General features: G+C 47.0%; 1 protein-coding gene across 1 annotated transcript in view; it reads right to left on the bottom strand.

Moving 5' to 3' along the window:
- Window positions 1–4,063, bottom strand: part of LOC136620236 (uncharacterized) — a 35,202-nt gene extending 31,139 nt beyond the window's left edge. Inside the window, exon 1 of the mRNA XM_066594942.1 lies at window positions 3,933–4,063. Within this exon, the coding sequence (XP_066451039.1) occupies window positions 3,933–4,063 (131 nt within the window). The remainder of the gene's footprint in view (window positions 1–3,932) is intronic.
- Between the last annotated feature and the right edge of the window lie 10,300 nt (window positions 4,064–14,363).

Below are 14,363 nucleotides of genomic sequence, written 5' to 3'. Positions count from 1 at the left end.
CTATGAAAGGTCATGTGACTGTGGAGCCCATAGACATAATGCTTCCTTGCAGGGCCTAAGATTCAGGATCCGTCACTTGAAGACTGTTAGGCCGCATTCTCATATGCTGCATACGTACTGTGCAATTTTCACAGCGGATTTTGCTGCAGCATTTAGGGTATGTTCATACGGTGGAATCTGGCACGGAAATCCCATGCAGAATCTGGTTATGTTCATATGGGGCGGATTTGCTATAGATTTTCCCTCTGGACTCTCCACTATGAAAATCTGCAGCATTTACAGTAGCAGCAATGCGGATGACATTTGCAATACCTGGTCGACTCACTGTGGAGAAAATCCACTGCAGAAATAGATCTGCTGCGCGGAATTTACATCCGCAATGTGTCAATTTTAGTGGAATTGCACCTCTTGAAATAATGGGGGGGGGGAATCTACATAAAAAAACACATCAAAATCCCTACCAAATGTCTGCTGCGGACACTCCACAGCAAATTCGACTTTGTTTGAGTACAGCCTTAGGGCTCCTGCCCACAGACGGATATTTGCTGTTGAATCCGCAGCGGGCATTCGCACTGCACATCTGCCACAAATAGCACCCATAAAATGCTATGGGAAATCGATTCTTCCTTCACACTTGTGCAAACGGAGGAAAAATGACAGCGCGCTCCATTTTGCTGCAGATTCCTCGTGGAAGACTTCCGTTTGAAGACAATGAAAGCCATCTGACCCGCGGCCTGTCCACAATGGAAGAAAAAATCTGTACTGTGCATGTGCGACAGACCAGGTACATGCGGACGCCGCTGCTAGCAGAACCGGGTTCTACAACGGTATTTAGGGCTCCTTCATAAGGGTGCATGCGCAATTGCACACACCTCAACGCTATGTTTTTGCGCACCTCCCAGTCTATTGTGCGTGCATTTGTGCAACCCCATGGGGATCTTTCGTGTGCACAAAAGTAGAGCATGCTGTGTTTTTTTTTTTGCTTCCAAAAAGAGAAATTGTGAACGAACCCATTGAAATCAATAGGTTCTATTATCTGCATATTTCACACGCAAATACCCCTGTGAAGGAGCCCTTAAAGGTATTTTCACACGGCTGAGTTCACTGCGGATTTCTGCGTCTCTCTGCTGCATTTTTCTCATGGATTTTGCCGCGGCAATAGACAAAATCCATGTATGGAATTCCGACGAGGAAAACTGCATTTCTACAAGTTGTGACAGAGCTAAATCCGTGCGCAGATTTGTGCCAAAAACCATGTCAGAAAGACGTGGATTTTGATGCATTTTTCAGAGGTGGAATTCATGTGGAGAATTCGCAGTCTGAACATACCCTTACATGTCACTTTTTGACATAGTAACTCACAGAAACGCGATTCTCCGCATCGGAATTCCACCTATGGATTTATAGGGTAAATTCTACTTCCAGATCCTTGTGAAAAACTGCGGCAGAAAGTTTTTTGATGTGGGAAATTCCGTGGTGTGAACACAGCCTGATTGTCCACTGATGGGAGACAGTACAGAATATAAGTGATTAGGATCTCTGCAGGCGCCGGCCAACATTATCCGCACTTTACTAAGACAATTGCCTCCAACCAATGGAAAATTGTTCCTTCAGTCGTAACTGATGAGCAGTAACCATGAACCACGTCTGGGGGTTGCAGAACCATTGATCATTGTATGTAACACGCGATGTCCTGTCGAAAGTATTAACCTGCCAAAAGGCTTTTTTTTGACAATTCAAACTTTACCCTATTGAGCACGAGCAAAAAAAAAGCAGAAAGATACGTCCTGCCCCATCTTTACACACATGTGGAAAAAGATAGGGCAAGTCTTAGTTTTTCTCGACTCGTACTATCGCACAAGAAACACATCCGTGAAAACAAAACTATTGATATCAATTACTTTGCTTTGTCACGTTTTGCAGGTATGATTTTCACGCCCGCAAAATGTGATGAAATCACGGCCATTTATTTAAGCCCTGAGGGCCCCTGCACACAAGCGTATGCGTAGATACACTTGCGAGAGGATGGCGTGATTGCTCTCTGAATGCAGCGCTATCACGTTCTCATGAGCAGCCTGGCCCATTCACATTGGCGCGGGACACAACCACTCCCCCATACACTCCTATTGGGGCTTGAAAAATCACAGAAAGTGGCCATATACTCTCTGATATACTGCTAATGGAGGAGCAAGTAGCCCATGTGGAGGACGCTGATGAAACAGCCACTCACAAGCCCTCCTTATATTGAAGGGGGTGGCTGTTTAGTGTTTACAACCTATTAATGATGCCATATTTGAATCTGGCGGGTGGCCCTGCCCCCAACAGGGGAACCACACTGGCTTTGGCACCCTGGGTTCCCCCAGTGTTCAAAGCCGCTCTATGGTGGCTTGGGTGCACAAATGCGCACAAATACTCTGAATGTGAGGGAACCCAATGAAATCAATGGGTTCTATTGTCTGCAGTTTGCGCAAGCGATATTGCGCACATGAAAAGGCGTACAAAATCGCCCATGTGCAAGAGCCCTCATTGTAATTCGGGTGTATGTTCATGTATCGTCTGTACACTCTGTGTGTCCTTTTATTACTTCCATTTCATCCGATTTTCTTGCGCTCAAAAAAGTCTACTCCATTTTTTTGCGTACCTATTGACCCGAATGAGCAACTGTCATACAACTGCGGACACGGACAGCACGCGCGCAGAATTATGCCCATCTGAGTAAGCCCTTAAGGCCCCTTCACGTGAGGCTCATTTTTTGCACACCTCAGCGCTGTGCTTTAGCAGAACGAGCAATACTTTTTTGCGTACACTTCAGCGTATTTTACTGTACTTGCATGTTCATTTGGGTGCAGCAAATAAGATGGCTAATTAGTTCCAGGTATCACAGCGTTGCACGCATCTGCTTGCGTGTTGCACACACATTTGTGCGCCCCCTATTACTTCTCCTGGAACCTTTGATGTGCAACTGCAAAGAAAAGGGGAACAAGCTGCGTTTAGTTTTTTTGCGTGGCCAAAATGCACCCGCATATGGATATGTGAATGACCATGAAATCAATGGGTTCTATTCTCTGCATATTGCACACGCAAATACGCTGGTATGATGGAGCCCTTAGGGCTCCTTTCCACTGGCGATAGCGATAATCGCTGCGAGAAAATCGCAATGTTAAAATCGCATCGCATCGCTGCAAAATCGCAAGTTTTTGCGATGCGATGCGAGAATCTGTTTTGCCATTGCACTGTATGTGCGAGAGAAAACGCAAAACGCTGAAACAATCCCCCTGCTGCGATTTTTAATCCTCACATCGCAGCTTGTCCTTAAACATCGCTAATGGAAAGGTTGTCATGGAACAACATGTGCAGGACTTTCCTGCGAGAGCTCACACTGTCGCATCGCACTGAAAACGTGCGATTACCTCGCCAGTGAAAAGGAGCCCTTACAGTCAGACTGGCAGAGATTGCTTCAACCATTGTGCATCTAGTAATTGTACATTACTGTGCCATGTGCCCTGCATGGTCGTGTCATTGTCGTCGTTTAATTCGGGAAGGGGGCAGATAATCAGCCATTAGAGCTGGTATAACATTTCCGCGCTCCCGTGTACCGGCGCTCAGCAGCAGAATTTACGGATCTCTGTGTACCTCCGTTAATGAATTATGTTTGTTTAAAGTGCTTTTGCCCGTTGCCATAACAACCCATCCACCGCGGACCGGCCCGCAGACAAATGCAGAAGCATCATTAACCCCTCAGTTTCCAGAGGCCGAGTGTAGACGTTGGAACAGCAAGCAGTAGAGGGACCACGTGGAGCGCAGGGACACGATCAGAATATGCGTTATTTCATCTTCTGACTAAATTATTTACAATGATGAAGATGCCGACTCAGAGAGAGATGGTGTGGAATCAGGAGATGGTAGAGGGATAAGATGCTCTCTGCATTTACCACTGATCATCTCCATCATCACCATCATCCTCTCCCTGCATCGTCATTTCCCCCATCATCTTCCCAATCATCATAATCCTCTCCTCCAAATCATCCTCTTCATCCGTCGTTATAATTGTCCTCTGCCCCATCATCATCCCTCTCCCCCTTCATCAACATCCTCTCTTCATTATCCTCTCCACATCAGCATCCTCTCCTTCCAATCATCATCATGGTCCTCTGCCCCATCATCATCCCTTTCCCCCATCATCCCTCTACCATCGTCTCCACCTTTATCATCATCATCCTCTTCTCCTCATCACCTTACTCCCATCATCATCCTCTCCCCTATCATCTCCCCCTATCATCCTCTCCTCATTACCAGCCTCTCATCATTATTTTTGCCCTCTTCCTCTCCTCCCCATCATCTTCTCCTCATTACCATCCTCGCCTTCTCCCCCATCATTGTTTCCATCATTATCCTCTCCCTCCATGATCCTCTCCACATCATCATCATCACCTAAACATCCCCCATCATCCTCGATCATCCAATCCCCCAAATCCTCTCCTTGTATCATCCTTCATTCCATCATCTTCCCCATCATCCTCTCCCCATCATTATTATCCCATGCCCCCATCATCATTCTTTCCTCATCAACCTCTTCTTGTCATTCTCTCCTCATTACTAGCCTCATCCTCTCCTAATCATCCCCCATTATCCTCTCCTCAATCATCCTCCATCCAATCCCCATCATCCTCTCCTCATATCATGCTCCATTCCATCATCATTCCCCCAACATTCTCCCCTCCTTCATTATCATTCTCTCCTCCTCATCGTCTCCTTCAATCATCTTCCATTCCATCATCATCATCCCCCCCATCATTATATACTCAGCTCTCATTTCTTTATTTTGCTGTTTTTTTTTTTATCTCTGTCCATAAATTACTTTGTTACTGCAAATACAGTGCCCCCCCCCCCCCCCCCTTATATCTCTCCCACCTCTAGCACCTATCCCCTTGTCAATATGGCTGTGTTAACCCCTGCTGTCCCTGGTAGCTGTGTAAGTGGTTCTTGCTTTGAGAGGGAAGGGTGGTTGGCATGTGGTGGGTTAATGGGCACAGTGCTGCGGGGTAGCGTCTCTGTATTGTCTCTGTGGCCTTCACATTTGAATGTCGATTTGGCAGCTGGAATCCAAGTATTGTGTGTGCCGAGCGTATTCTACGCTGGTCCTTCACAATGTGTAGTTATGGGAATGTACCGCGTCAAAGCTGGAGGAGCGGGCACCCCTTACCTCCCCAGATCTTCACCCTGACACCCCACCAGCAGTGAGAGCCCATGATAGGGACTAGAGAGGTCATTACAACCACATGGTGTGATCTCCATGTGTGCTAGCTTCAGCACATAGACAGTGGCGCTGCCGCCCTGTTGTTCTCTGGTGCCGTCTTCATCACCTCCTCTGCTGATACTGCATCTTCTGAAGGCAGCGTCAGCCGTGCCACACTGGATGCCAAAACACAATACTCATCTGTTGTGTGATGCTGTCTCAGGGAACCGTGCAACCAGCTGATAACAGAGAACAAAAGAAGAGTTGCGCCAGAGTGGTGGTAGTGGTGAGGGGGGTCACATCTAAGTCTTGGTCTACAGGTATAACTTGGAGCTTCTGGAGCTACTGGTCCCCTCTGGAGACTGGTCCCCTCTAAGGCTCCAGGGCCCAGATGTAGCCGCATCTTCTGCATCCACTATAGTTACTCCCGAGGTTACAGATTAGTTGTATGGTCGGGTCTGCTGCTCAGGATATCAGGATGTCGGTTTCATCAGTACTGGAAGCAGATAGCACTGTCAACATTACAGTGGCCCAATTTGGTACTGCAGACACATTTACCATTTAATTCTGTACTAACAGCAGGGCAAGGAATTAGCTGACGGGCAGGGATTTTGAGTGGCAGACCACTGCCGATCACCTATTGATGACCCATCCAGAGCATAGGTCATCAATCATAAAAGTCTTGGACAACCACCTAGGACACTGAAACCACTTGAATTAATACTGAAGTAAAGACCTGGGAGAGACCTTGGCTTTCTATACTGGGGGTGATTCATTGTTACAGGCCCTTTAATAAAGTTGTGAAGAGGTAATGAAGAAATCTTTTAACTTGACCCATTGGCACAGATGTGTCTTGCGTCTTCGCACTGGTTGCAGCCACTCTCCAGGTGCAGTGCTGGCCGCCTCTCTAATGTTGGAGGGAGCTCCATAATATCCACATACATGCACATGTAGGGCCGTGCTGCACAGACGCATTGCTTGTGGTTCTGCCGGTGCCAGGCGGCCTCGCACTGTGAGTGGGTGACGCCAGCTTCAAAGGAAGGTCCCAATGAACTGAGCAAAATGTTCCTCTCAGGGCTGCACATAAACATGTTTGTGCCACTCTTCTCCCAATGTAGCAGATGTGCCAGTTTGAGAGAAGGGGAAGTGCGTAGGAGTGGAGGACGGAAAGATCCGGAGCGCTGGTACAGAATGGGTTAAAGCCATGTTGTCGTTATTCTGGTGTAGAATCAAGAGAATCCTTGCATGTGAAGTACAGCGCCCTTCTGTCTCACGGACATCAACTGAAGCCGTAACACTGCCGTCCAAGAACCGAATGCCAACGGATGACTGCGCATTCCAGATCTACGGTATATAAATGAAGCTTCATCAACGAAGACTTCAACTTTGTAAGAGACTTGGTGTTACAATTCTTCACCATTTTCAAGATTTCTGTTTGCTTACAGTGAATTGAAACAACACTGTATACATCCAGGAGCTATAAACACATCCTGGCCTAATACTTTTCACAGCTGAGGGTTTGTACATTGTATCTAGTGTTGACAATCCTGTGTTATAGGCCTAGTGTCCACGGTCGTGACGGGCTCCGCAAGCGGAATTTCGCAGCGGAGTCCGTCACGGTGCCCCCCCAGAGACCCCATACTCACCTCCGCATCCGCTGCCCAATGTCCTGCATCCCTTGCCATATGATGCGGGCGTCGGTGGGCGGGGAAGGGTTTTCATGCTATCTACCACTGTGCTGCAATGGAAGCCGTCCACGCGTACGCCCGCGGCAAATGGAACATGCCACGGGTGATTACGGGTGATTCCACGGTGGAATTCCGCACAGTGAGCATTGTGCTATTAGGTTCAATAGAACCTAATAGCTGCGGGGCAACGCCACGGATTTCCGCCAGTTGATACATGGCGGAAATCCGCTCGTGGGAATTTGGCCATATAAGCATACTGGACCCTAAACTGCTACATGTTACCTGCAGTGATACATTATAAAAAATCATCAGGACAGGAAAGAGGTTTGTGCTGCTGTGTTCACAAAGGATTGTCTGCACTGATACATTGTAATAAAACCCCAGCTGTGAGAAGTATCAGGTCAGGGCAGGTTTTCTAGTTCTTCAGAGGTTGGGAAACTGGTAAGCATTGGTGATTGCTCTGCCACTGGAGGGATTTGAAGTGTTGTTTGGTATGCAGTTCTGCCTATGGGTGGCGTAGTTCTTAACAGGATCGTGGTGGGTGAGGATTATGTTTAGCTGCTCAGTAGGAATGATGGGCTTCTCCACAGTGTACACCTGGATCAGTCTCTCAGGAGTGATTGCTGTGTGCAGCGCCTGTCATAACCTCTTATGTGCCGCAGAGTGAGTGCAGCTCTGGAGTAATACAGGATGTAGTGGCCTATTTACACATAACGATTATCACTCAAAATTCAATCAATCTAACAACTTTGAGGGATAATCCTTCAGTGTAAATGTAAAAAATTCGCTCACTACTTGTTCGTGGTTGTTGTTCGCTTACTTTCTGTCAGCCCAAAAAACTATCATTGGCTTATTGTTTGGGAGTTGGATAACATGCAGCCCCCGATCATGTGGATGGCAATTTCACTATTTAAGCTTGGAACTTGATATCTAGAAATCGCCCGTTCATTATATTTTTCGAGCAGTTAGCCGCAATCTTTTATGTGCCTATTCTGCGTGAAAACGGCGCCCATGTGAAAGAGCCCTCAGGATCTGTACAGGATAAGTAATGTATATATACAGTAACCTCACCAGCAGAATAATGAGTGCAGCTCTGAGGTGTAAAAGGCTATTTACATGGGACCATTGTCGCTCAAAACTCATTCAAAGGAACGAATTTGAGCGATAATTGTGCCGTGTGAATGCACAATAAATTTCTCACTATTCGTTCACAGGCTTTGTTAAAAACCATTGCTGGATCGTGGGTTTGTCTGTGTAAACGCTCAGTAAGAGGCTTGCGTCTAATTAAGCATTATACATTTTACAGCGAGCACTGGATTTCATCGCTTCTGCGTATTTTCTTGCCTATATGCAGTAGCTGCCCGTGTGAATGGCTGGAAATACACGAATGAAGATCAGGACTCAATCGCGTCCAATCTTCATTCATGCGATTATATGGTGCGTACGGGTGAACGTAAAAACACATACAGTCGTGTGAGGGAGGCCTGAATATACAGCTTATTACTAATTACACACCTTTATACATGTACATTGTTAGTTTGCTTTCTTCTGTAGAAATCGCTGTTCTTCCTTTGCAGCCTCTATTCTGGTGTCTTTGCACACTGCCCCGCTCTCCCAGACAGAGCAATCCCTTCACCATTTGGTCAGTAATTGGTTTTTGATGCAGGGACAGTTGTACGAAGGTGTATGGAAGCAAGTCATTTGGCAAACTCCCATCCAGCAGAACCTCATCCTTCACAACCCCTGTGGGAGGCTGTACAGGTGACCGCACTGCAGGTGGCAGCAATATCCTACAGGAAACCTGAGAGTTATAATCTACAAGGTGGTTCAGCGCCATTAGAAGAGATTACAGAAGACTTTTTAATATAGAGGTTTAGTGCAAAGTAAAGCAAAATAGTTAAGGGGAGAGAAGTGCAGAGTTCATAAAAGCACTGGAGAGGAGCAGCTAATATCAGTCACATATACAATATCTCTCGAGCTTTTATCAGTACTGGAGCGTTATAAGAGGAGTGGCTGATATCAGTCACATATATGATATAAATGTCTCTGGAGGTTATATCAGTACTGGAGTGTTATAAGAGGAGTGGCTGATATCAGTCACATATATGATATAAATGTCTCTGGAGGTTATATCAGTATTGGAGCAGCTGATATCAGTCACACGTAGACATTCTCATATATATATAAAATAGCAATTGTGGTGATAAAATCCATGTGGTATACTTCAGCCACATCCCGAGCTGCAGTCACATTTCTGCTGTTATGTCCTGTTTTATGCTGTATATGTAAGTTGTGTCATCCAGCAGCACACACTGGTTAGTTGACTCCCAGACAGGGTGAGGTGGGAAGATGCAAAGCCACACCAGGAACCATGAGCCAGTTGTCACCTTCTGAGAAAGACTGAGAAGGTCGAAACCTTGCCCGTCACAATGCTTTAAACATGGAATAATAAAGTCTTGGGATTTCATTCCCCGCTTATGCTGCCACTTCTTTACAAATGTTTTATACTGCAGTCATGCCTGTAGTGGCCAGCGATTTGAATCGGGAGCCCTGCAGCTCTGGACGTGGCTGTAGTCACTGGTGTAATATAAGATCTGTATTTGATCAGCAAAGCAGCAATGTTAATGTAGTAGGGCCCCTTTAGCATAGTAGGGGCCCAAGAGAGCCACGGACAAGGTGCAGTACACTCTCTGCTGGCATTGTTTTCCTCATCCATCTTCTGCAGCTCCTGTCACCACAATAGCCGGTCCTAATCTCTGCTCTGGCAGTTAATCCGTCTGCTCTGCAGTAATCTCACCTCCTTCACTCACATAGTGTGCTAATCCCAGGACTGTACACAGCCGCCCGCCGCAGGGGCCACACAACCTGTGTGACAGGTGGAGATCACAGCACCATGGACTTCAGCTGGCTCCACCAGGCCATCTGTGAGGGGCGCCACCTGAGAGCTGACTGGAAGCCAGCAAAAAAGTAACTGCAGCTCTAGCTGTAACTGGAGCGTAGGATTTAACATAACTCAGAATCAATACAAGTGCAACCCATCTGTCCCCGGAGCTGACAATGTTATCTGCCTGTATCATACATACTGGTGGCCCTTTTGTAAAGTAGCTTTATTTCCCTCTTTCAGGGGCTACATTGGGGTACAGGAGGGGCAACTATACAATAGCAGATCGGTCATTGTCCTATTAGCACAAATTGCACTCCAATTACTATGTGTATAACTGTGTTGCCTCTCAAAGCGCAGGGCCAGATGCCACTCCGTATCCATTATTCATCGTCATTCAGTACACAGCCCATGACTAATACATGAGGTAAACATATGTAGAGGAAATGTTCACACAATGTCCCCAGGGGCCCCACACTGTCCCAGGAAGCCCTACCGCTCCTGTACACAATGTCCCCAGGGGCCCCACACTGTCCCAGGAAGCCCTACCGCTCCTGTACACAATGTCCCCAGGGGCCCCACACGTTCCTAGAAACCCTACTGCTCCTACACAAAATGTTCCCAAGTACTCCATACTGTCCCAGAAACCCTACCGCTCCTAAACACAATGTCCCTGTGGGTGCCGTACTGCACGCATGGTCCACAGGGGCCCCACGGTACTACACAATGTCCCTGGGAGCACACCAGTCTTATACACAATGTTCCTGGGAGAAGCATGCTGCTGCACACAATGCCCCTGGGAGCCCCATCGCTCCTGCACAGTGTCCTCGGGGGCCCCGTACTGCTGCTCATAGTGTCCCTGTGAGCCCCATGTTCCACACACTGTCCCCAAAGGACCTATGCTTCTGCACACAATATCGCCTGAGCCCCACGCTGCTGAACACAATGTCCCTGGTTGCCCTATGCTACTGCACACGTCCCGCTGGTTCAACCTCAGTATATGGTCCCGGTCTTCACCCAAACCATACCGGAGGCGTAACCTATAGCTTCTGGACCCAATACAGATTCTGTACCGGGCCCTCACCTATCATGTGCCATTTGTAATACTGGTGCTTCTTATGAGGCAGAGCGGCTACTGGGCCCCCACATGTGGCCAGTGCAGTATCTCCAGCCAGTGTGGGGGGCACTGTGGAGCAGGGAATAGCAAGAATGTGATGAATCCACAATGTAAAGAGATGGATAATAGCAGGTCCCTCTCATTGATGGATACCGGCTCTTTAAGAATAACGATGATTTCCTGTAAGGAGCTACAGAGCAGGTGTCAAACTTTCCATCTCCCGTCTGTGCGCGGCGGCGGAGTGAGTCACTCGCCTCTTGTCACGCTGCTGGAAAGAACGATGATCAGGCACATACCGAGCGCAATTAACACACTAATTGATGTTACATGGGGATATCGCTGCGGAGAAAGGGCTGATATGGGGTCGTATGTCATTGTGGGGTTATATATCATTGGGGGTGTTAGTGCTGTAGAGGCCATCCTGGGGTTCATATCATCATAGGGGTGCTGGGGTATTAGTGGGGAGGGGGCCCTTGTGGGGTTCAAATCGCTGGAGTAGTAGTGGGGGGGGGTGACATTTGTGGGGTTCATATCACTGGGGAGATAGGGTGTTATTTTGGAAGGTGTCAGCATGAGGGGTGCTATGATGTAAGTGGGGAGGGTGTCATCGTAGGGTTTATATTACAGGGATGCCAGGTTGTAATTGGAGAGGGTGCCTTTGTTTATATCATGGTGGTACTGAGGAGTTAATGGGGAGGGTGCCATCATGGGTATTTAAATGATGGTGGTGCTGTGGTGTTAGTGGGGAGGGGGCCTTTGTGTGGTTCACATCATCATGATGGTTGCTGGGTTGTTAGTAGGGAGGGTGTCATCATGGTGTTTATATCACTGGGGTGTTAGTGGGGAGAGTGTCATCGTAGGGTTCATATCATGGGGCTGCTGGGCAGTTAGCATGTAGGGTGCCATCATAGTGTTAATGTCACGGTGGTGCTGGGGTATTAGTGGGGAGGGTGTCATCATAGTGTTTATATCATGGTAGTGCTGGGGTGTTAGTGTGGAGGGTATCATCGTTCATATCATGACATTGCTGGGGTGCTAGTGGGGAGGGTGTTGTTGTGCGGTCCATATCATCATGGTGGAATATGTCTGATATTGATCTTTAGCTCTCTTCATCCTTTCTTTCCTTACTTATAAATTGAATAAAACTAGGTGTAGTGGCTCGCGGCAGGAAACAGACGCCCAGGTGCAACGGATCCAATACAGCCGAGTGTACACAGTGGAAAAGGAAGCAACGTGTCCAGCACAAAAATGTGTCCCCGTAATATCCTTTATTGAAGATCATATATTAAAATTCATGGTACAGAAACCGAAGGATGGCACACGTGCTCACGCATTTTGTACAGCAAAAAAGTCCTTAATCATAGCTAATGTGGCAGTAGAGGAAGATTGTAATTTTTTTCCAGGGCCACTTTGTGTTTCCAAAGTGGCCCATGGTATAGAGGAGTCCAAATCAGCAGCAAGTCGGGGCAAACTCAAGTAGGTAGGGCTTAGCAAACTGCCAGTTCAGCCATGAAGGTGGTCGAAGTCGAGAAATCTATGTGGCATGCATAGATTGCTGCAGCAAATTTTCTACGAAGCACAAAACATCTTAGTACTGGAGGTATACATTACAGAGGTTTTCAGTATAGGTCATCAATAGTTGATCGGTTGGGGACACCACTGGGCCACAGAGTCTCAGTGGGTCCTTTTGCAGTATGTAACACACATGCAGCATAAAATCTGTAACAGCTAATATGGTGGCCATATAACATTAGATACTAGCTCTACACAGGTGTTTTGCAAACCATAAAAGTGATTACAGTACTGTTATATCCAGTGATCACAGGTGACTTCCTCTCTGACTGGAGCTGTTCAGTTCCCCCATTCTTCTGTATCTGTCCCAGACCGCCATGACGACCCAACTGTGTGTGGAATTTAACACACAGACATCTTTGGCTCCTTGCTTTACTATAACTCTCCCTACGTTATCTACACCTTTACACAATCTCCCCTCCTATAGTACCCAAAATAGTAAAAATGCCACCTGTGGTACCCCACATACCCTGTTTCCCTGAAAATTAAACCTACCCTAAAATATGCCCTACCCTGACTTTTCAGCATTTTTGGGGAGGCTTGAAATGTAAGCCCTTCCCAGAAAAGAAGCCCTTGCTGCATTACATTAAAAAAAAAAAGGAATACATTACCTAGCAGGTACGATCCAAGTCCCTCCCGCAGCTATCTGAAGTTTTAACGCAGCCCCTGGTCACCCACAGAAGATCATTTCCTGGTTACAGGATTCATAAATGCAACCTCCAAAAAGCAATGGCTCTGATTGGTTCTCGAGCGCTGCTCAGCCAAGCAATGCAGTGCTCGATGAACCAATGGGATGGCTGTGATTGGTTCATCGAGCGCTGCATTGATTGGCTGAGCAGAGTTTGAAGGACCAATCACAGCCATCGTGTGTGGAGGTGGGATTTATGAATTGGCCAATCAATGCTGCAGCTTTGCGTGTCAGAGCTCCGGAGAGCAGCGGGAGGGACCTGGATCGAGCGTGCTAGCTAAGTATAATAAGACATCCCCCCAAAACAAAACCTAGTGCCTCTTTGAGGGCAAAAATTACTATAAGACAGGGTCTTATATTTGGGGAAACACGCTAGTAGTACTGTCCCCATTTTTGTGCTTCCTGTAGGCCCCACACACCAAGTGCTGCTTATAGTGACACTCACAGAGTAAAAGTGCCTCCACATAACAATAATGCCTTCATTATATCCCCATTTCAGTAATAATATCCTCTTTTGCCTATGCTCAGTAATACTACCCCTTTTGTCCCCATTCACAAATAATACCCCTCCGTGGAAATAAAGTCCTTGTTTTCCATTTTCAGAAATGATGTCTCCATTTGCTACCTTTTAGAAGCAATGCCCCCCTTTCAGCAATAATCTCACCAGCGTCCCCATGAAATGGGCGAGCTGTCTCTTGCTCACTTCCGCTTTGTATGATCATGTGACAAACACATGATTACTGAAGCCAAGAACTGACTAGAGTGATCATATGATTGTCATCTGACCGCATAATGCAGAATTGAGCAGAAGACTGCGCGCCAATTACAGCTGCCGGGGAAGATGCGTATGTGCTATTTTTGTCTTTTACCTTATACGCTTCAAATTAAATTTCGGGGGCCACACTGCTGTGCCTGACCCAGCGGCCTGGACTCCCCTGTGATCCATCACTGGTCAGGAAGTGGAATCTTTTCCATTATTTTCCCCATCCATAAATAATGACAGCTGCGGTGGCTCACATAGTAATAGTATTTCCCATTTTTGTACTACCACAGAGAAAATGCCACTCTTAGTGCCTTAAACACTGTACAAGTGTCCTCACTCAGCGATAAAACCCTTCATAGAACCCCACTTAGTAATAATCTTCTCATAGGCCACCACTCAGTAAAAATGTTCTTCAGGG

Source organism: Eleutherodactylus coqui, chromosome 3 (assembly GCF_035609145.1).
Source record: "Eleutherodactylus coqui strain aEleCoq1 chromosome 3, aEleCoq1.hap1, whole genome shotgun sequence".
In the NCBI taxonomy this organism is placed as follows: Eukaryota; Metazoa; Chordata; class Amphibia; order Anura; family Eleutherodactylidae; genus Eleutherodactylus; species Eleutherodactylus coqui.
Note: the sequence above shows the minus strand (reverse complement) of the source record. Positions and strands in the feature narration are given on the sequence as shown.